General features: G+C 48.2%; 1 protein-coding gene across 1 annotated transcript in view; it reads left to right on the top strand.

Moving 5' to 3' along the window:
• The window catches only part of KCNB1 (potassium voltage-gated channel subfamily B member 1), a 112754-nt gene extending 89751 nt beyond the window's left edge, over window positions 1-23003 (top strand). Inside the window, exon 3 of the mRNA XM_030915231.1 lies at window positions 19974-23003. Within this exon, the coding sequence (XP_030771091.1) occupies window positions 19974-21983 (2010 nt within the window). The 3' untranslated portion in view covers window positions 21984-23003. The remainder of the gene's footprint in view (window positions 1-19973) is intronic.
• The last annotated feature ends 537 nt before the right edge of the window (window positions 23004-23540 follow it).

Below are 23540 nucleotides of genomic sequence, written 5' to 3'. Positions count from 1 at the left end.
ATGAAGTCAAGTCCTAATCCTGCTATGTGGTTCTGGGCATGTTATTTAGTGGCTCCAAGTCTCAGATCCATCCTCTGAAAAATGAAGGTGAAAAGAGGAGCTACTTCCTGGGGTGATGGTGAACAAATGCTTTGGTACCTTACATGTCGCAGGTGTGCAGTAAATGGTGGCTTCCCCTCTTGCCAGTTTTCTCTCTCTGTGCACACCTGCCCCAGTCAAACTGAATTAATTGTTGTTCCCCACCTCCAACCCTTTGAATATGCAGTTACCTCTGCCTAGAACACCCCCTACTCCCATCTCTGCCTGCTGGAATCCATCTCTAGCCCTCACAGCCCAGCCCAGATGCTTCCTCCTCCAATGGAACCTCACCTTTTTGAGGCTTGGTTTTCGTAATTGCAAAGCAGGAACACCTCCTGGGGTTGAGATACGGAGTAAATGAGATGGGTCATGCAATGCAGTTGGCGCAGTGCCTGATTTGGTGAGAAATCAATAAATATCAGCTGTTATTAAATCATTAGTATCAGGCATTCAGCTGCTAATTCAAGCTTGCATTTTCCAATAATGCCTCGCACAAGAGGGGTGCTCAGTAAACATATCGCATTTGGGTGGTCCAGTTGGGGTCATGGCTTCTAAACCCATTCATCCATCCATCCATCCCTCCATCCAACTGACCAACCCACAAACCATTCGCCTATTCATTCATTCAGGCAGTCATTTAGTGCACCAGTATTTGTTGAGTGCCAACCCCATCTCAGGCTCTGTGCTGGGCAGTGGGGATCCAGCCTTGTGAAATAGACACAGTCCCTGCCCTCAATGTGCTAACCTGGGTTGGTGGAGAAGCAGAAAATAAATGAGTAAACAAACAAATAAACAAAATGACTTGGTCGGGCATGGTGGCTCACACCTATAATCCCATCCCTTTGGGAGGCTGAGATGGAAGGATTCCTTGAGCCCAAGAGTTTGAGGCCAGCCTGGGTAACATAGTGAGACCTCATCTCTACAAAAAGAAAAAGGAAAATAGCTAGGCATTGTGGCGCACATCTGTGGTCCCAGCTACTTGGGAGGCTGAGGTGGGAGGACTGCTGGACCCTGGGAGGTCAAGTATGCAGTGAACCATGATCACACAACTGTACCCTTTTGAGACCCTGTCTAAAAAAAAAAAAAAAAGTGACTGCAGATTGTGACAAATCACCAAGGAGGTAAAACAGTGCAGATAAAAGAGTGCAGCAACAGGTAAAAGAGTGAGTGACTGAGGAAGAGGTTTTTTCTTTGTTTTTTTTTGTTTTTTGTTTTTTGTCTTTTTTGAGACGGAGTCTTGCTGTGTCTCCCAGACTGGAGTTCAGTGGCGCAATCTCAGCTCACTGCAAGCTCCACCTCCTGGGTTCACACCATTCTCCTGCCTCAGCCTCCTGAGTCGCTGGGACTACAGGTGCCCGCTACCACACCTGGCTAATTTTTTGTATTTTTAGTAGAGATGGGGTTTCATCGTGTTTGCCAGGATGGTCTCCATCTCCTGACCTCGTGATCCACCCGCCTCGGCCTCCCAAAGTGCTGGGATTACAGGTGTGAGCCACCGCACCCGGCCGAAAGAGGTTATTTTTAATCAGGCAGTGAGGGACAGCCTCTCTAAGGAGAGAATGTGAGGGATAAGAAGGAGCCAGTCACAGACAATCTGGGATGAGGACGTTCAAGACAGAGAAACAGCAAGTGCAAAGGTTCTGAGGCAGGAGTGGGCTTGGCATGTGGAAGAGCAGACAGGTGGCCAGTGTGGCTGGAAGGGAGTGACCGTGTGGGAGAGCACAGAGGAAAAGAGATCAGAGAGGCCAACATGGGCCAAGTCAGGCAGGGCTCTGCAGCCTCCATAAGAGTTTGAACCTTGTTTCGAGTGCAGCAGGACACCACTAGAGGACTTTAAGAAGGAGAGTGATGAAACCTGATTTCACCAAGACTGCTGTGACAGGGCAATCAAAGGGCTGACTCAACTTAATTCAGTCTAGGAAAAGCTGGTGACATTGCTACTGAGTCCTGAAAGAAGGAAGAAAGCAAACTGGTGAAGGGGCAGGGGAGGTGACAGGAAAACGTCTCTCCAGGCCGGGCCCAGGGAACAGCAAACAAGAAGGTGCCGAGGTCTCCGTTGATCTCTTAGAACAGGAAAATGAGAGTCTACTGAGAGTCTGGAAAGGGAAGGAAGGAAGGGTGTGGAGTGGAGCTGATTAAGGACACAGGGAACTACTCAAGTTCCATGGAGTGGAGTTGTTTTCATAGCAACTTGTTCCCAGTCCATTGCTATGTTATTTTGGGCAACCGGTGTCTTTTTGCCCGTGTTCCTATCAGATGGGTTTGCAGTCCATGTGTAAGTTATACTCCGTATTCTCCATATACTGGAGAATTACTGGGCTAACCTTTGTTGTGCTCATTAGAATCTAGGCCTGGCTGCTATAACAAAGAGAGCCAGGGAGAGAAGTATATTTCTCTCATCAGTCCACATGAAAATAGTCCAGAACTAGTACCATGGCTCTATAAAGTTATCATGGCCCCGGCCTCATTCCACCATTCTGCTCTGCTTTTCCCAGAGCGGGGTTTTCAGTATCATGACTCTCAGTGGCTGCTAGAGTTCCAGCAATCATGTAATCATCCCTGGCAGCAGGATAGAGGAAGATCTAAAAAGAGGAGGCAGCCTTCCCTGCTTTAAAAAGATTCTGGGGTTTGGTGCGGTGGCTCATGGCAAAACCCCGTCTCTACTAAAATACAAAAAAATTAGCCAGGCATGGTGGTGCGCACCTGTAATCCCAGCTACTCGAGAGGCTGAGGCAGAGAATCGCTTGAGCCTGGGAGGCAGAGTTTGTAGTGAGCCAAGATTGTGCCACTGCACTCCAGCTTGGGCGAGAGAGTGAGACTCCATCTCAAAATAATAATAATAATAATAATATTACAAAAAACAACAAAAAGGCCAGGCGCGGTGGCTCAAGCCTGTAATCCCAGCACTTTGGGAGGCCGAGACGGGTGGATCACGAGGTCAGGAGATCGAGACCATCCGGGCTAACACGGTGAAACCCCGTCTCTACTAAAAAATACAAAAAACTAGCCGGGCGAGGTGGCGGGCGCCTGTGGTCCCAGCTGCTCGGGAGGCTGAGGCAGGAGAATGGCATGAACCCGGGAGGCGGAGCTTGTAGTGAGCTGAGATCGGGCCACTGCACTTCAGCCTGGGAGACAGAGCGAGACTCCGTCTCAAAAAAAAAAAAAAAAAAAAAAAAAAAACAACAAAAAAAGAGATTCTGGAAGTCCCACACAACACTCCCACTCCCATCTTATTGACCAGATCCAAGCACGCAACCTCCATCTAGCTGCAGCGGAGGCTGAGGCTTGGCGGTGTGATCTTTAAGCAAAGTAGTCATAGAAGCCAGTTGAAAATCCGGATTCGGTGAAACAGTAGAATATGGATACTTGTCTCTTGCACACATGGCTGTCCTCAAAGTGGCCCAAGGCCCCTAGAGATCTCACCCCTGAGCCTCAAGAATTGACAGAATGGGAGGTAGCAGGGCGAGGCCCCCAAAGGTTGAAGCCAAAGCTCAAAATTGCATGACCAGAGTCACCTCCTTGTCACTTTCCTGGACAATTAATGCAATTATTCCTTACATTCTAATGAGTCAACCTCCCCTTCAACAACCAGACCAAGGACTTGGAGTGTTGCTGCCCTGAATGTTTTCATGTGGAACAGCTGAATAACTGAAGGAATCTTCCAAGAGAACCACAAGAATGGATGTTATTTTCCAAAGCAGATCCTTAGTGGGGGACGAAAAAGGGAGTCAGAGGAAGACTGCTGCTAATGATACTAATAATAATAGCATGCTCTGCACTCATTGTGTGTAGACTAGAGGCATCCTAAGGTCTGTCCCCCTTACCACATTCCTTACTCTCCCCTCCACTTACCCTACTTCAACCACACTTGCCAAACACATTCTTACCTCAGGGCCTTTGCGCTTGCTGTTCCCTCTGCCCGGAATGCTTTTCCCACTGATGGTCATGTGGCCAGCTCCTCCTTATCATTCAGGTCTCAGTTCAAATGTCACCTCCACAAGGAGGCCCTCCTTGATCACCCCAGCTAAAGTAAACCGTCTCATAGTCATTCTCTTTCCCCTGACCAGCTTCATTTTTTCATAGCAACTATCATAGTCTGAAATGATCCTGTTGACTTATTATTGTTCACTGTCTGCCCCTTCCCTCTACAAAACCCTCAGCTCCGTGCAAACTGGGATTTTTGCCTGAATTGTTTACTGCAGTTTCACCAGGGCCTAAAAGATTACCTGGCACATCCCCACACGAATGAATGAATGAATCAATGAGGCAAATCTTTATAAGGATCTGACCCTGTAGGTATTAATAGTCCCTTTTTATAGATGGGGAAACTAAAGCTCAGGGAGATGAAGTTCCTTGTGTAAATTCAAACAGTCAGTAAATGTCAGGGGCAAGATTTGATCCCAGGTCTTGCTGATTCCACCCTTCTCTTTGGCCTCCCTCCATTGAATAACAACAATAGCTCATTGTAACAGCTCCCGCCATCAGATCGGTCTTCCTGATATTGAGGCGAAGTACTCCTCATGGCTTTGAAACAAACGAACATCTGACATTCATCGAGGCCTTATTGCATGCCAGGTACCACATGCATTCTCTCATTGAATTCCCATATGACAACCCAGTGAGGGAGGAACCCTGGTGGTCCCCGTTGCACAGATGAAGAAATGGAGGCTCAGGGAGGTTGAGAAACTTATCCAAGGCCTCACAGCTGGAAAATTAGGAAACAGTTGAAAATGTAAGTCCCAGTTCTTAACCAACACATTCTAGTGCCTCCCTCCCCCTGGATCCAGCTCGTTCATTCCTTATCAAATTTCATTTATCCTGCCTTCTTTCTTTGATGAATGAATGAAAATAGGGCTCACTGTAAAAGAGAGCAGATGAAAATTCACATACAAAGAGTCTTCCTGATCATTTCAACCCTTTTCTGGCCAACCTCTTGTCAGATCTGATGAGATCATCATTATTTTTAACTTCGTGCTGTCACTGCCAAAGGGCTCGGACCACCGGGTGGGGGAAGCTTCAGTTCAGCCACTGTCTTGATGTTCTCCTGTGTTGCCATTACTAATACTACCCCCAAACTCTTGTGGCTTTACCAGGATCTTTATGTTTTATTTTTATTTCTTTAAAGATTGGAGGGAGGGAAGGTCTCACTATGTTCCCCAGGCTGGTCTCGAACTCCTGGCCTTAAGTGATCCTCCCGTCTCAGCCTCCCAAAGTGCTGGGATCGTAGGTGTGAGTCACCATGCCCGTTTTCCAGGATCTTTGTAAGCCATTCATCCTTGTCTTGAGAGGACTAGTTAGCTTAAAGTCAGAGAATAGAATCTGTAACCTGACTCGACCAGATGCATTAGTGAGAAGATGATAGATTGTGCTACAATAATGAACAAATCCACAATCTCTTGACTTTACCCATCAAAGTTTGCATGTGAAGAACTCACACCCACTCTTAAATGCCTCTGCCAGTATCCACACAGAGCCCATGGAGAACCAGATATCTCCGCCCTACTGCCTCGAGGAAATAGACATTATGCCCAGGAAGAAGACTGGAACCAGACACCCATGAGTGCTAGAAGTTTATCCACCCCAGACACACGTACGTGGCACTGTGGCCATCAAACAAAAATGTGCCGGCTTCCTTGCCGACCCCGCTAAGCTGAAGCACCACTACTCTTCCCCCAGGGCACTTCTCCTGTCTCCAAGTCTGCCTGACATACAGAGTGAACAAAGATCCCGACGTTAATTCGTGGACTTAACATCAGGAAAACTTGATTTCTTGTTTTGTTTGTTTGTTTTATAGTAAAGGGTAGAAATGCCAATCATTTGTTTCTGCACTCCAGTGTATCCTATTGTGCACACACCCATACTGGGGACCATCTCCTTAGCCTGTTATAAAGCATTTTGTAAGTTTCAAAGCACTTACTGTGTCTCCCTGGAGGACACAGTAAGAGACCAGAGGCCTCACTGTTGAGGGAGGGAATTATGTGTATCACTTTTGGGTGCAGGCATTTAAGAGCAAGTGTGACTTGTCCACACTGTCCCGTCCTCTGCCTTGGCAAGACTGGAGGCCACCTATTGAGATGGTAGAGCCACTAGATCCTTGCCACCTAGAAAGGAACTGTACTGGAGACCCATTAGACTCTCAGTGGATCCTGCATGAGAAAGATCAGAGATGTGATGACACTTGCCTAAGGATGCCCAGCCAGAATTAAAAGTAAGTCTCAGCCGGGCGCGGTGGCTCAAGCCTGTAATCCCAGCACTTTGGGAGGCCGAGACGGGTGGATCACAAGGTCAGGAGATGGAGACCATCCTGGCTAACACGGTGAAACCCCATCTCTACTAAAAGATACAAAAAAAAAAACTAGCCGGGCGAGGTGGCGGCGCCCTGTAGTCCCAGCTACTCGGGAGGCTGAGGCAGGAGAATGGCGTGAACCCAGGAGGCGGAGCTTGCAGTGAGCTGAGATCCGGCCTCTGCACTCCAGCCTGGGCGACAGAGCGAGACTCCGTCTCAAAAAAAAAAAAAAAAAAAAAAAAAAGTAAGTCTCCAGACTACCCACATGTCCATTTCACCTCAATATGAATCTCTAGTGAGACTAAACTGCTATAATTTCATAATAGATGAGAAAGATCTATTGTTAAGCCACCCAAATGTCTCTTTCAAAAAGTAGATTGGACATTAACCAGAAAATCTGGCTATTCTCAAAAAAAGACCACTCGCAGAGCCATTATTCTGACATTAGCCAGAGTAGCACCTAACCCCAGCATCTCTCCAGACTCACATAATTAGCTTCTATTAGCAACCCCAGCCACCTTGGTCAAGCTCTCAGAGACTACCCTCCCCAATTCCCCTCCTGCCAGACTCAGAGGACAAGGGAACTGGTTTGTGGCTGGCAGAACCTGGGGACATTGTCCTTGCCTAACACTTCCTGCACTCCTCATTTTTCATTCAATACGTTGCTCTCAACAACAGGGATGGACCCATGCCATTCATCACAGTTAACACTGACAGTTCCTCCCTCAACTGCTCATGTCCTCAGCAAATATAGGGAATTGGCAATCACCCAGGCAGGGAGCACACTGTCCCGCATTTCTCCCCTCCAGAGACAAGCCTCCTCATCCTCTCTTCCCTCTTCAGGGATCAGTTTTGAGTCCCTCCTCCTCCTCCACCAGAGACCATTGTCCTCAGGTAGGCAGGAGATGGTAACATCACCACCTCCCAGAATTCCTGCCTTTGGAGAGACTTATGGGAACCTGGCTGGCCTGTTAGGAAGAGGTTGCCCAACCCAGGGCTTGTTAAGAAGAGTGCAGTTACCTCAGGGAGACGGTTCAAGTGAAGGCATAAGTTAAAAGCCAGACCCCAGGATACTAGGATAAGAAAGGTCCCAAGTATATATATTTTTTAAAATAAAGAAGGGCATCAAAGTCTAGTAAACATCAATTTAAACTCTTTCTCTACTAGTTTCTTCTTCTTCTTCTTCTTCTTCTTCTTCTTCTTCTTTTTTTTTTTTTTTTTTTTGACAGAGTTTTGTTCTGTTGCCCAGGCTGGAGTGCAGTGTCACGATCTCGGCTCACTACTCTGCCTCGCAGGCTCAAGTGATTGTCCTGCCTCAGCCTCCTGAGTAGTTGGGATTACAGGCATGTGCCACCACACCTGACTAATTTTTGTATTTTTAGTAAAGACAAGGTTTTGGCCGGGCGCGGTGGCTCAAGCCTGTAATCCCAGCACTTTGGGAGGCCGAGACGGGCGGATCACGAGGTCAGGAGATCGAGACCATCCTGGCTAACACGGTGAAACCCCGTCTCTACTAAAAAAATACAAAAAACTAGCCGGGCGAGGTGGCGGGCGCCTGTAGTCCCAGCTACTCCGGAGGCTGAGGCAGGAGAATGGCGGGAACCCGGGAGGTGGAGCTTGCAGTGAGCTGAGATCCGGCCACTGCACTCCAGCCTGGGCGACAGAGCAAGACTCCGTCTCAAAAAAAAAAAAAAAAAAAGACAAGGTTTCACCTTGTTGGCCAGGCTGGTCTCAAACTCCTGACCTCAAGTGATCTGCCCACCTCGGCCTCCCAAGGTGCTGGGATTATAGGCCTGCACCACCATGCCTGGCCATCTATTATTTTCTTAAGTGTTCCTCTGGATATTTGTCCTCTAAGCCTCAGTTTCCCCAATTATAAAACAGGTGGAGGCACAGCACAGCCTGTAGGACTGTTATCAGGATGAAATGAGATCCTTTGTTGCATAGATATGTATTGAGCACCAACTATGTGCTCTAAGGATTCAAGATAGAGAAAAATCAGATATAACCCCTGCCCTCATACTGCTTACAGTCTGCAGAGGTGGACATTACTGCAAAATTGCAACTTGAACAGTGTTATGAAGAGAAGGATAATAGTACTATGAGAGTCTGTGATTGGGATTTGACTTGGTTAGGAAGGTCAAGGATGGCTTCCTTGAACAGGTGATCTTGAACTAAGAAGGATGAGTAGGAAGTAACCAGGCAGAGTGAAGGGAAAAGCATTCCAGGCAGAGGGAACAGTGTGGGAAAGGCCCCATGGCAAGAAGATAGTGGAGATTATGAACGACCAGAGGAAGGTTACTGGTTAATGTACCTGAGAGGAGAGGGCAGAGAGGAGCATGGAACAAGAGAAGGCTGGAGAGTTAGGCAGGGAGAGACTAAACGGCTGTAACAATGAGACTCCAAAATACAGTGAGTGACTTAAACAAGATGGATGTTATGAGACAGACCAGGAGCTGGCAAACTTTTTCCGTAAAGGGCCAGTCTAGCGCTGGGATTCGCTTCCATCTTGGAGCAACTGTTCCAAGACAGTTGCTCCAGCTCTGCCCAGCACATCTGCCTCCCAGCCAGCAAGAAGGAGGAAAAGGAGACAGGGCTTGCATTATTTCTGCTCACCTTCCATTGGCCAGTGTTAATCACATGGCCACATCTAACTGCAAGGGAAGCTGGGAGATGTAGTCTTTATTCTGGTTAGCCCTGGGTCCAGCTAAAACTCTATGACAATGGAAGAGGGGAAGAATAGATACTGGTGACAGCTAGCGGTCTTTGCAATAGTGGGCCAGAGAGTGGTTTTGGGGAGGCCAGAAAGAAGTCCTGATGTGGGAGGGTGGGGACTGTGCAGGTGGAGAGAATGGAACAGATGCACAGATGTTGGTGAACTGGAATTGATCAGACTTCACAACCACTATATTCTTGCCATAGGGCCTTTCCCACACTGTTCCCTCCGCCTGGAATGCTTTTCCCTTCACTCTGCCTGGTTACTTCCTACTCATCCTTCTTAGCTGTTAGCCTGCCCCCCGCAGGCTCCTGACTCCTGACTCCTGACTCCTGGGTATGGGGAAACAGGATAGGGCAGGGTATAGCACGTGTGACCCCCATGTTCCTGGTTTGTGGAGTCCGATGCAGATCTTGTCCAGAAGGTTCTTCATACCCTATGGCAGGTGTTATCTTATCGCCTCAGGTGGGTCAGTGACTGCAAACCCAGCTGCCTGCAGACACAGATCACAAAACAGGTGAAGGGCCTGTGGCACACTGGGCAGCCGGTTCCCTGTCCCAAGGGGTTGCTATTCCTTAGCTCCAGCCAGTGGTTGCCACTGGGACTGCAGGTTGAGTGAAGACAGGGCATCTAATTTTCCAAAAGAATCTGAAAATCTGGATTTTTACGTAAAATCTCCCAATTTTGAAACTCAGTCAACCGAGTAAAAATAAACTTCCCAGCAGCAAAGCCTCTGGGGTATAAGGGCTAGGGCGCCCTCCACAGTGGCCCTGCGTCCTCTTTCCATCTTTGTGACTGTTTTCTGCTCATGGCAAAGCCCTCTGCCTTCATCCTTTGTTGTACAAGCACAGGATTCCTGTCCCTTTGAGCCCACGAGCGCCCCCTGCAGGCTCCTGACTCCAATGTCTCACCAATCCTCTGCCAGGAGCCACTGCCTGTAGGGGATGCGGGCAACCCCATCAGACTGCTCCCAATCCCCTTAATCGGATCTGCACCAGTGACCCTTCTAATTAAAACTCCCCAGCTGTAATCCCCACTTAAAGCTGGGGGAAGCGGAAGCACCATAAAAGGACCGAAGGTTTGATGGGCCAGCAGCCGCCTCCTCCTATGTCCTTGAAAATGTCTTGGGGAGACCCACAGACCTGAGTTCAAGTCTGTGCGTCTGGAACTACCGCTTACAAGTTGCGAGACTCTGGAAAAGCCGCTTCATTCTCTGAGCCTCGGTTTTCTTTATCCGCTTGTTCGTTCATTTGTGAGCTATATAAGAAGCTCCCGTCTGTACCAAGCACTGTTTCAGCAGCTGGGGACACGGCAGTGGACAAGACCGACCCAGTCCAGGCCCTTATGGAGCTGACACTTTAGTGTGGGACAGAAAGGAGAAAACAATTTCAGCTCAGCAGCATCAAGGCTGTGATCAGAGATGCGCAGGGGCTGTGGGAGCTCAAAGAACTGATATACCCAATGCAGACCGGCGGCCCAGAGAGGGCTCGCTGGGGCAAGTGGCCCCAAAGCCGAGGCCTGAATAGGCAGCCAGGAGAAGTGGGTTTGGAGTAGGAGGAAGGGTACTCCAGGCAGAGGGAACAGCAAAGATTCAGAGCTGCAAGCACCCATGGTAGTGTAGTTTGGCAACTGTAAGTAGTTTATCCGGGATTCAGTGTGGAATACAGTGGGAATAGGGGAAATAGTCAGGAGAGAGAAGAAAGGTGATCTTAATATAAAACCCAAATCTCTTCCTCAGATCTCATCAGGCTCACCCAGCTCTCCCGCTCTCACTCATGCAGCCCCAGCCACACTGAGTTTCTTTGGGTTGCTTGATATACCAGGCTTATTCCCACCCAAGGCTTTCATACGTGCTGTGCCTTCTGCCTAGACTGTTCGCATCTTTGAATGACACACACTCCTTATTTTTAAGTCTCAGCAACCAGACACCTCCTAAGAAAGGCCTGCCCTGACCACTCGGCCTCCTGTGGACACCCCTAGCGCTTCTCCATCGATCCCCCTGGTTTGCTTTTCTCAATAATTCACAGCACCTAACACTATCTGACATCACCTTGCCTCTTTCCTGGTTTACATTTTTGGGTTTTTTTGGTCTGCCTCTCCCTACCAGTTCTGTGAGGCTAGGAAATTTTCTTTCTTATTCATGCAGCACCCTCAGCAACTAGCATAGCACTTAGTAAGTGCTCAATAAGCACATGCCAACTAAATGCACAGGAACTGGAACTTAACTGAGAGAATGGGGAGTCGCTGCAGGGCTTACAGCAGCTCTGTGGCTTGCTCAGCTTCTTATTCTCTCCTTTGAACTATCCATGTGTTGTGGGGATGGAAAGCAGTGGGCCAGCATGGGCAACGTGGCAAAACCCCATCTCTACAAAAAATACAAAAAGGGAGGTTGAGGCTGCAGTGAGCCAAGATCACAGCCCTGCACTCCAGCCTGGGCAACAGAGTGAGATACCGTCTCAAAAAAAAAAGAAAAAAGAAAAACGGCCTGGTGCAGTGGCTCAAGCCTGTAATCCCAACACTTTGAGAGTCCAAGGTGGGTGGATCACCTGAGGTCAGGAGTTCAAGACCAGCCTGGCTAACATGGTGAAACCCTATCTCTGTTAAAAATGCAAAAATTATCTGGACATGGTGACCTGTAATTCCAGTCACTCAGGAGGCTGAGGCACAAGAATCGCTTTAACCCGGGAGGCGGAGGTTGCAGTGAGTCAAGATCGCGACACTGCACTCCAGCCTGGGTGACAGAGCAAGACTCTCTCAAAAAGAAAGAAAAGAAAAGCAATGGGCTTCTCTTTATGGAAAGCAACTTCTTTTTTTTTTTTTTTTTTTTTTTTGAGACGGAGTCTTGCTCTGTCGCCCAGGCTGGAGTGCAGTGGCCGGATCTCAGCTCACTGCAAGCTCCACCTCCCGGGTTTTACGCCATTCTCCTGCCTCAGCCTCCGGAGTAGCTGGGACTACAGGCGCCCGCCACCTCGCCCGGCTAGGTTTTTTTTTTTTTTTGTATTTTTAGTAGAGATGGGGTTTCACCGTGTTAGCCAGGATGGTCTCGATCTCCTGACCTCATGATCCGCCCGTCTCGGCCTCCCAAAGTGCTGGGATTACAGGCTTGAGCCACCGTGCCTGGCCGGAAAGCAACTTTTTATATAACTTTATTGAGGCTTTACTTTACATATCATACAATGCGCACCCATTTCCAGCGTACAATTCGATAATTTTTATTAAATTTTACCAAGTTGTGCAGCCTTTGCCCTAAATCAGTTTTTAGAACATTTTCATCCCAATGAGATCCTTTATGCTCATTAACTGTTAATCCCTATCCCCCACCCTGGCAACCACTGACCTACTTTCTGTCTCTATAGATTTGCTTTATCTGGACATTTCATATAAGTGGAATCATATAAGTGGCTTTTTGTGTCTGACTTCTCTCACTTATCATAATGTTTTCATGGTTCATCTGTGTTGTAGCAAATATCAGCACTTCATTCCTTTTTATGGATGAAGAATATTCCATTGTATGGATAGCTGCATTTTGTTTATCCACTCATCAGTTGATGGACATTTGGGTTGTTTCCACTGTGGGACTATTACAAATACTGCAGCTATAAACCTGCATATTTATGAAGAGCAATTTGCAAGCCCTAAACACTAGGTACAGCTTCCAGCTTGCCAAATCTTCTAGTGTTACTGAACAGTATTGACCGCAATGGGCTGTGTGACTGTGGGCAAGTCTCTTCCGTTCTCTGCTTGAGTTTCCTCATCTTCCCAGCGGGGAGCTTGAGCCCTTTTCTGCAGGGACAGTCTGTGCCTCATCCACATTCCTGGAACAGCAGGGAAGTGTGCAGAGGCCACGATAAACAGTCCGTAGGCCTCTCTGTGATCAACCACCAGAGTCGACAATTAGGATGAGGAGGGCCTGGCTCCAGCACTCCTGGATTCCACCCTGGGGATCCCCACCTGCCAGTCTTTCCCCCCAGAGGACCAAAGCCCCCTCTCCCATTTGGTGCAGACAGGTAGGCTCCAGGATCCAGAACCTCTTCACAGGGAATTTGAGGACAGCCTCCCAGTCTCTGGTACTGGCTCCTGCCTCTGCTCCCCGGGTTCCTGGAGTTCTGCCAAGCCCAACTGGGCTCAGATCCCAGAAAAGCAGAGGCCTGTCCAGGCCTGAGCTGGGGCCGGGAGGACTCCCAGGTGGTGGCCAGTTCCCCACTCCTGGGGCTTATCCCAGAAACCAAATCAACACAGTCCATCTGGGTCCACAAGCTGTTTAGAGGATGCATGCTGCCTTAGGCAGTCACTGGGGTCTATACACCTACTCCTGGTTCCAAAAGCAACCAGTAAGAGGTTAGGGGTGGGGTTGACCATAAATTATCTGAATAATAATTTATTTATTCGAGACGGAGTTTCCCGCTTGTCACCCAGGCTGGAGTGCAGTGGCTCGATCTCAGCTCACTGCAGCCTCCGCCTCCTGGGTTCAAGTGATTCTCCTGCCTCAGCCTCCCAAGTAGCTGGGATTAAAGGCGCCCCCACACCCAGCTAATTTTTGTATAGTTAGTAGAGATGGGTTTCACCATGTTGGCCAGGCTGGTCTCGAATTCCTGACCTCAGGTGATCCGCCCACCTCGGCCTCCCAAAGTGCTAGGATTACAGGGGTGAGCCACCATGCCTGGCCCTGAGTAATAGTTTAATAATATTATATATTAGGTGGCTTTTAGGTGGTAAGTGCTCAGTTACCTTCATCTTCATTTTAGAGAAAAGGAAACAGAGGCTCAGAGAGGGGGAGTGACTTGTCCAAAGCCACACAGCTGGGGATTAATAGCCCTGGGACTCAAACTCAAGTCCAAAATCAGCTTATAAATAAATGTAAAGAAATGTGGAGAGATAAATACTATTAAAGTTTAAAGTAACTGTGCCACTAGCTAAGGGCATTTTGAGTTCATTGAATTCTCACTGCAGTCTTGCAATGATCCCCCTCTTACAGATGGGGAAACTGAGGCACAGAGGGCTTAACTCACGTTGGGAAGTTCCCCAGGCAGGAAGTGTGGCCCTAACTCTAAGGGCCTCATTGAGTCTGGAAAAGAAAAAAGTCTCACAGGTGGGGCCAGGAGGAGTGGGTCAAGGGAGACCCCCCACACTGCATTACCCACACATGCTGTGTGATGCACATTCACACAGACAGACGCCAGGTGTGCTTCGAACCTCCCAACCCAACCCTGGGCAGCAGGCACTCCCCCCTCCCCCGACACCTTGGGGTCCAGTAGGGCCCCTGCCCCTGCTTTGCTCGTTTCCTAGGTCTCCTTGGGCTGAGGGGTGGGGAGAGGGAGGGCAGTCTCAGTACAAAGTGGGTGCCTGCCTTAGGTCTGTACAATAGCTGGGTGCATAATTCGTGCATCTGTCAGCAGAACATGAATTATGTGGGCCTTCTCTGGAGTTGTCTGGGGGTTAGAAACCAAAGCAGGCTTCCCCTGCTAGCCTCTGGGGGAAAATAGGACCTCCCAGCTCTTAAAGGAACAGATTCCCCGGGAATCCATTCCTCACTGTGCAGGCGCCCTCCTGCCAGAAGTCACCAGACAAGAGCAGCTTCCTGTAGGGCTCAGCCCAAAGCCCACTGACTGCCCACTCTGACCCAGTCCGTGTCCCCAACTCCACAATTGTGAGGGGCTGACTATTGGCATGTCCCAGAGTTTCTCAACCTCAGTACTGATGGCATTTCGGGCTGGATCATTCTTTGCCATGGAGGCTGTCCTGTGCATTGTAGGGCATTTAGTGACATCCCAGACCTCCACCCCCAAGATGTCAGGAGCACCCCTCCCACCAGTTGTAACGACCAAAAATTTCTGCCAAAATTGCCAAGTGTCCCCTAGGAGTAAAAATCATCCCCTTAAAAACCACTAGTATGTCCTCATTTTACAAATAAGGAAACTGAGGCAGTGAACATTTGGATGCCCAAGGTCATCCCACCAATGAATGGCAAGAGCTAGAATTTCAACTCCAGGACCCACACTCCTCACCTCAATACAGGAGCACTAAAAAGTGTGCTGCCAAGATGTTATTCCAACAATCACATATTTATTTTGGTGAATATTTAATACATATAGCCCTGGCATGAAAAATCAGCAATTTTGCATATTATTTCTTAGAATAAAGCTAAAATGAAACAAAGAAGGTGAGTGGGCTTTTTTGATTTTTTGTTTTTACCATTAAGGAAAGAGTGATACAAGTAGCAAAATACATACAGTATAGGGTCAAAACTGAGGGAAGTCCAGGAGCAGTGGCTCACATTTGTAATCCTAGCACTTTGTGGGCCCTGGTGGGAGGATTGCTTGAGGCCAGGAGTTCAAGACCAGCCTGGGCAACATAGTAAGACCCCATCTCTACACAGTATAGCCAGGCATGGTAGCATGTGCCTGTAGTACAAGTTTCCTGGGAGGCTAAGGCGGGAGGATCGTTTGAGCCTAGGCATTCGAGCTGTGATTGCACCACTGCACTCCAGCCTGGGCCACACAGCAAGACTCTATCTCTTAAAAAAAAAAAAAATAATAGCACAACAAAATGACAATTTAGGGACCCATACATTCTTATTGAAAATCATACAGAGAAACCAAGGGATGAAAAACTGCACACAGAGGTTATCTCTGGAGGTGGGAAGGACACAAAGGAAGTGTCAGTGTTACTGCTGCCTGCTCTGTCTCTCCATTTGGGTGGTGGTTTCTAGGTGTTCGTTTGATTATGGTTCATAAATTACATATAAATTAGGTCTATTTTTGTATATATCAAACGTTTTATTTTATTTATTTTATTTTTGAGCCAGAGTTTCACTCTTGTTGCCCAGGCTGAAGTGCAATGGCATGATCTTGGCTCACCGCCACCCCCACCTCCCGGGTTCAAGCAATTTTCCTGCCTCAGCCTCCCGAGTAGCTGGGATTACAGCCGCCTGCCACCATGGCTGGCTAATTTTTTGTATTTTTAGTAGAAATGGGGTTTCACCACGTTGGCCAGGCTGGTCTTGAACTCCTGACCTCAGGTGATCCACCTGTCTTGGCCTCCCAAAGTGCTGGGATCACAGGTATGAGCCACCGCACCCGGCCTCAAACATTTCATTTTATAAAATATTACAGAATCTTTCTTTTTCAATGGGTGCAATTCAAGAAACTCAAAACCTATTTTTTCAAACATAGGATGTGTCAGACTTAACTACAGAAAAAAAAATCAGAAGTTACAGAACCCCTGAGGCTGGGGAGGCACCACACCTCAGAACATTCCCTTTCATCTTCAGAGCTGGCCCATCAGGGCACCAGCACTTTCTTGCCCCCTGTGGCATCCCCAGTGTCCAGCCTAGTGCCTCACGCAGAGTAGATGACCAAGAAATATTTCCGGGGCCAGTGCAGTGGCTCACACCTGTAATCCCAGTGCTTTGGGAGGCCAAGGCAGGAGGATAGTTTGAGCCCAGGAGTTCAAGACCAGTCTGGGCAACAAAGTGAGACCCCATCATTACAAAAAAAGTTAAAAATTAGTTGGGCTTGCTTGTACTCTCCTGTAGTCCTAGCTACTTGGGAGGCTGGGGTGGGAGAATTGCTTGAGCATGGGAGTTTGAGGCTGCAGTAATCTGTGATCAAACCATCGCACTCTAGCTTGGGCAGCAGAGAAAGACACTGTCTCCCAAAACAACAACAACAACTGAATTCTGGTCCTGACCCTTGTACTTGTAGCTTCATGAACTTGAGCAACAGCCGACAAATACTTGGGGAGCGCCTGTTAGGTGTCTCGCCCTGGGTTAGGTGCTGGGGGCCCACAGATAAACCTCAGAACCCATCCCCATCCTCCCAGTGCTGACCGATTCTGAGCAGCAATAGGCACACTCAGTCACGTGCACTCACACACACGCACACATACACACGCACGCACGCACACGCACACACCTGTGAGGGGATATGAGTGGTAAGTATCCCCAAGGTATGGTAAAATGGTGAGGAAACCCAAGGATGGAGCAGTCAATCCTGCCTGGGGAAAGCAAGGAGAACTCCAGAGGGAAGGAGTCGCGTGGGCTGGATTTGAAAAGATGGATTGGAATTCACCAGACAGCGAGCAAGAAGCTTAGGCATACAGAATTGACCGATGATAGTGTGTGACTAGAGGAGTGTGAATTTTGAGAACCCATGGCAGGAGTGGCCAGAGAGAGGGGTCAGAGTCAAAATGAGAAGGACTTGACAACCATGTGTCCTTACTGGGGATTCATTGCAGGGCCAGAAACCCCTCACACTCACCCATGCAGCATTGGGTTGACTTACAGGATACAGCAGACAGTCTCAGAACAAGGACAGGAGGCAAAGACCGAGACTGGGCCACCCCAAGGCTGGGTGATCTGAGTGGATGGGGTGATGTGGGCTGAGATTTCCCCTGTGATGACAGCTGGCGTCTATTAGACACTCACCATGTGCTGCTGGAAGCTGTCCTAGTATTTTGCCTGTGCTAACACATTTCATCTTCACAGCAGTTCTCTGAGGTAGATACTGTTATCAGCCCATTTTCTAGATGAGGAAACTGGGGCTTAGAGAGGTTAAATAACTTGCTTAATGTAAGGAAATGGCAGAGAGCTGAGGCTTGAACCTCAAACAGGCTGACACCAGTGCCTCAGCTCTTAACTGCTGCCCTCTGCACCCTGCTATGGCCCTCCTGTGGTCCTCACTCCTCCTTCATCTGCACCTTCCCTTCATTCTCTTGCTTTTCTTGAAGGTTCAGCTTTCTTTGTCTTTTTCTTTTGTTTCATTTGTTTGTTTGTTTGCTTGTTTGTTTGTTTTTTGAGATGGAGTCTCACTCTGTCGCCCAGGCTGGAGTGCAGTGGTGCGATCTCGGCTCACTGCAACCTCTGCCTCCCGGGTTCAAGCGATTCTCCTGCCTCACCTCCCAAGTAGCTGGGAATACAGGTGCGGCCACTATGCCCGGCTAATTTCGTTTCTTTCTTTTTTTTCATTTTTCTTTTGTTTTCTTTTGAGACAGGGTTTCTCTCTCTGTCACCCAGGCTGGAGTGCAGTGGTGTAGTCATGGCTCACGGCAGCCTCAACCTCCTTGGGCTCAAGAGATTCTCCCACCTCAGCCTTCCAAGTAGCTGGAACTATAGACATGTGCCAACACATCCAGCAGATGTTTTATTTTTTGTAGAGACAGGGTCTCACTGTGTTGACCAGGCTGGTCTCAAACTTCTGGGCTCAAGCAATCCCCCCACCTTAGCCTCCCAAAGTGTTGGGATTACAAATGTAAGCCACCAATGCCTAGGCTAAGGTTCAGCTTTCTTTAATGTTTTTTATGGCATCTCTGTCCCCTACATTTGGGAGACAGTTGCTTGAGGATTGGGCTTATCATGAAGCTGATTCAACCCTAGATTCTACTTAACATTTAATTCAGGGACTCACTCTCCTGTAACCCACTCACTGCCTGGGTTCCTGAGCTCCAGTTTCTCAAAGGTAGGTTGGCTAAGCCCCAGTGTACAGATTGGCTCCACCTGGATTTTTTATCCAAACTTTGTGCTCTGATCAGTGGCAGCCAGGATCAAATAATACAACCATGGTGACCAGGCCCCCCCCTTCCCACTTAGCAGGCTCAGAAGAGAAAGGGAAAAATCTACAAAAGTAAGACAGGTATAGGGGACCCAATAGACAGGTTTAGGGGGTTGGATTTTTTCATGAGGAGCCCTGGAGATTTATTAAGCAAAGGAGTAGTGTGATTGGATTTGTATTTTTTGGGGAAAAAAAAAAAAAAAAGACCCTCAGAGAAATTTATTACATCTGTTTGCTTTTCTGCACAGTCTGTAGACTGGCCTAGATTCCATTAATTTCAACATATATCCATTGAGCCCTTTCTCTGGGCCAAGCCCTCTTCTTGATCCAGGGCACTCGAAGGTAGCTAAGCCAAGGTCTTTAGCCCTCAAAAGCACATAGTTCCAGTCAAGAGTTAATATGGGCCCAGAATGTCTGTGCCTCTCTAGGAATTACCTGCAAAATCTTGAATGTCTAGGCATTTTTCCAGCAAAAGGTTAGCTTTCATCTGATTTTTTTTTCCTTTTGTTCTTTTATAGAGACGGGATCTCACTATGTTGCCCAGGCTAGACTCGAACTCCTGGCCTCAAACGATTCTCCTGCCTAGGCCTCCCAAAGTGCTGGGATTACAGATATGAGGCACCATACCCAGCCACATCCGATTTTTAACACAGCCTTAAGAGCTCATGTTCTTGGGTCACCCAGACCTGAGTTAAAATGCTGGCCCTTCCATTTACTAGCTGTGGAAACCCAAGTGTCCGCATCTCTTCAATGGAGCTAATAGCACTGAACAGGGTTATTATAAGAATGAAATGAGCTATTTCATGGAAAGTGCCTAGCACACAACGAACACTCAATCAAGGATAGCTATTACCATTAGTATCATCTCCGTGAAGGTAGTTCCCCACCCAGTGTGAGCCACTGGTCTAGATCAGAAGTCAGCAAATCATGGTTCACAGGCCAAATTCGGTCTACTGTCTGTTTTTGTAAATAAAGTTTTATTGAAACACAGCTATGCCCATTCATTTATGTATTATCCAAGGCTACTTTTATGCTACAGCTACAGAGTCGAGTCGTTGCAACAGAGAATGCAGTGTTTCAGGGCCCATAAAATGGTTACTATCTGAAAAAGCATGTTTGAACCCTGGGCTTGCTGATAGCTTTAAAACATCTCATTTCTCTGGGCCTTGGTTTCCACATCTGGACAATAAATGGATTACAACAAATTCTCTTTTTGGCTCATTAAATGACTAGTGAGATGTGAAAATGCTCTTGAACATTGAGGAGTGCCCTGTAGATCCAGGGTGTTATGATGATCATCCTGTGAGGTGGTTGATAACTAAATCCCACTCTCTTCTCCTCACAGATCCTTGCCATAATTTCCATCATGTTCATCGTCCTCTCCACCATTGCCCTGTCCCTCAACACGCTGCCTGAGCTACAGAGCCTCGATGAGTTCGGTCAGTCCACAGACAACCCCCAGCTGGCCCACGTGGAGGCTGTGTGCATCGCATGGTTCACCATGGAGTACCTGCTGCGGTTCCTCTCCTCGCCCAAGAAGTGGAAGTTCTTCAAGGGCCCACTCAATGCCATTGACTTGTTGGCCATTCTGCCGTACTATGTCACCATTTTCCTCACTGAATCCAACAAGAGCGTGCTGCAATTCCAGAATGTCCGCCGCGTGGTCCAGATCTTCCGCATCATGCGAATTCTCCGCATCCTTAAGCTTGCACGCCACTCCACTGGCCTCCAGTCCCTGGGCTTCACTTTGCGGAGGAGCTACAATGAATTGGGCTTGCTCATCCTCTTCCTCGCCATGGGCATTATGATCTTCTCCAGCCTTGTCTTCTTTGCTGAGAAGGATGAGGACGACACCAAGTTCAAAAGCATCCCAGCCTCTTTCTGGTGGGCCACCATCACCATGACTACTGTTGGGTATGGAGACATCTACCCCAAGACTCTCCTGGGGAAAATTGTTGGGGGACTCTGCTGCATTGCAGGAGTCCTGGTGATTGCTCTTCCCATCCCCATCATTGTCAATAACTTCTCTGAGTTCTATAAGGAGCAGAAGAGACAGGAGAAAGCAATCAAACGGCGAGAGGCTCTGGAGAGAGCCAAGAGGAATGGCAGCATCGTATCCATGAACATGAAGGATGCTTTTGCCCGGAGCATTGAGATGATGGACATTGTGGTTGAGAAAAATGGGGAGAATATGGGTAAGAAAGACAAAGTACAAGATAACCACTTGTCTCCTAACAAATGGAAATGGACAAAGAGAACACTGTCTGAAACCAGTTCAAGTAAGTCCTTTGAAACTAAGGAGCAGGGATCCCCTGAAAAAGCCAGATCATCTTCTAGTCCTCAGCACCTGAACGTTCAGCAGTTGGAAGACATGTACAATAAGATGGCCAAGACCCAATCCCAACCCATCCTCAATACCAAGGAGTCAGCAGCACAGAGCAAACCAAAGGAAGAACTTGAAATGGAGAGTATCCCTAGCCCCGTAGCCCCTCTGCCCACTCGCACAGAAGGGGTCATCGACATGCGAAGTATGTCGAGTATTGATAGCTTCATTAGCTGTGCCACAGACTTCCCTGAGGCCACCAGATTCTCCCACAGCCCTTTGACATCACTCCCCAGCAAGACTGGGGGCAGCACAGCCCCAGAAGTAGGCTGGCGGGGAGCTCTGGGTGCCAGTGGTGGTAGGTTCGTGGAGGCCAACCCCAGCCCTGATGCCAGCCAGCACTCTAGTTTCTTCATTGAGAGCCCCAAGAGTTCCATGAAAAATAACAACCCTTTGAAGCTCCGAGGACTTAAAGTCAACTTCATGGAGGGCGACCCCAGTCCACTCCTCCCCGTTCTAGGGATGTACCACGACCCTCTTAGGAACCGGGGGAGTGCTGCAGCTGCTGTCGCTGGACTGGAGTGTGCCACACTTTTGGACAAGGCTGTGCTGAGCCCAGAGTCCTCAATCTACACCACAGCAAGTGCTAAGACACCCCCCCGGTCTCCTGAGAAACACACAGCAATAGCGTTCAACTTTGAGGCGGGTGTCCACCAGTACATTGACGCAGACACAGATGATGAGGGGCAGCTGCTCTACAGTGTGGACTCCAGCCCCCCTAAAAGCCTCCCTGGGAGCACCAGTCCGAAGTTCAGCACAGGGACAAGATCGGAGAAAAACCACTTTGAAAGCTCCCCTTTACCCACCTCCCCTAAGTTCTTAAGGCAGAACTGTATTTACTCCACAGAAGCATTGACTGGAAAAGGCCCCAGTGGTCAGGAAAAGTGTAAACTTGAAAACCACATCTCCCCTGACGTCCGTGTGTTGCCAGGGGGAGGAGCCCATGGAAGCACACGAGACCAGAGCATCTGAACTGCCCCACCTTGGAGGAGAGACTTTTGGGTGAGGTCCAAAGAGGAGAGCTGTCCAGCTTACCTGCCACAGAGCTTTTCTGCATGAACTCTGGAACAGAAAGGCCCTGTAAAGCCCTCAGAGAGAAGAGAGACTCCAGAGAAGGCTCCCTAAGACCTTGAGAGCCATGACAGGTCCATCAGCATGAAGTTGGCCAAGCCATAGGGCACAGCACCTCCTTGTAACAACTCTATTGCCCTTTTTGGGAGATGACATGAGTGTAACTCACAGCCACCACTACCACCACTTTAGACAGGACTGAGGCCACATACTCCCCATTCTTCTCTCATGGCTTTCCATCTCAGCCTTGGAGGGCAACATTTCCAATCCTCCTGGCTTCAGCTGGAGAAGGATGCTGGAACAAGCGGCTGGTGTTGAAAGAGTGGGTTGACCAATTTGGTATTGAATGTTGCCCAGCCACCCCTAGGAACACCTGTCCATCACCTCCTGGATGGATTCCACTGTTAGACAGCTACAGGGAATGATTGGTCACGGGGAAGTCTCTGCGCCATAAGCCACGATCCCAGCTCAAAACCCTTACTCAAATGTCTTCATTGACTTCAGTATTCCGTAGTACCTGATATTTTATTTTGAGATACCATCAGGGTGAGTTGCACCACTTGTACTCAATTCTAATTGCCCCCTGGCAATCTGGGAAGGGTTCAGAAGGTGGGAACCCAGCCAACAGCATGAACTCAGAGCATTGCTTTAGGGTTGGAGGAGGAACACGCTTTCTTTACATCACTAGTGTAGACTCAAAAGATATGCAAGTGTCAAATATGCAAAAGAAATAGTTTATTCAAAGAGACTGTGTGTTACTGAAGAACAGTATAAAAATATGATTTTTTTTTACTTGCAAAAATGAAAGGAAAAAAATACCCCGCATTGAAATGCCCAGTTCAGACTGAATAATTCCTGCTGCAGCAAGGAAAGTACCTACTATAATAGAAATTCTGTTTTGTTTTCTGTGGTTTTCAAGTTAAAAAAAAGGTAAAATAAAAAGCACTTTATGTTTTTCAAAAATAGGTTCTGCCAGGGACAGTGTCAACATCTTGCACTTTAAAACAAGCACTATTTCCCATGGGCCAATTGTTGGGACTGTAGTTGGATTGTTGCTACCTGCCTGTTTCTGGCCACCGTGGGTAATATTGTGCTGGTATTACTGTCTGCCATATCAAAGTCTGTGGGCTCCTTCCCCGCCCCTCTGAAGCCTTCCCTTAACCCTCATGGGTCAGGAGGGGTTCTTGCCCCTTGGGTGGGGCCTCTCATGAAGTCGAGTATACAGGAGACATGCACATCTCAAAAGGACGCAGTGACAGTTGGACATTGGGTGTTTTACTTTGTTCTCTTTCTTGTCAACCAGCTATTGGTTTTTCAGTGTCACTGTCTGTACTAAAAGCTCAACTCTCCTTCCTGCAGCCATCGATGCAGCCAGTACAGACAAAAGCAATAAGTATTTGTGTGCATCCTGAGTGGTTCTGGTGTATTTCTTGGTGTTGGTTTTCCTGTCCTAGTTTG

Source organism: Rhinopithecus roxellana, chromosome 13 (assembly GCF_007565055.1).
Source record: "Rhinopithecus roxellana isolate Shanxi Qingling chromosome 13, ASM756505v1, whole genome shotgun sequence".
NCBI classification, from domain to species: domain Eukaryota; kingdom Metazoa; phylum Chordata; class Mammalia; order Primates; family Cercopithecidae; genus Rhinopithecus; species Rhinopithecus roxellana.
This window is presented reverse-complemented; position numbering and strand designations above follow the sequence as displayed.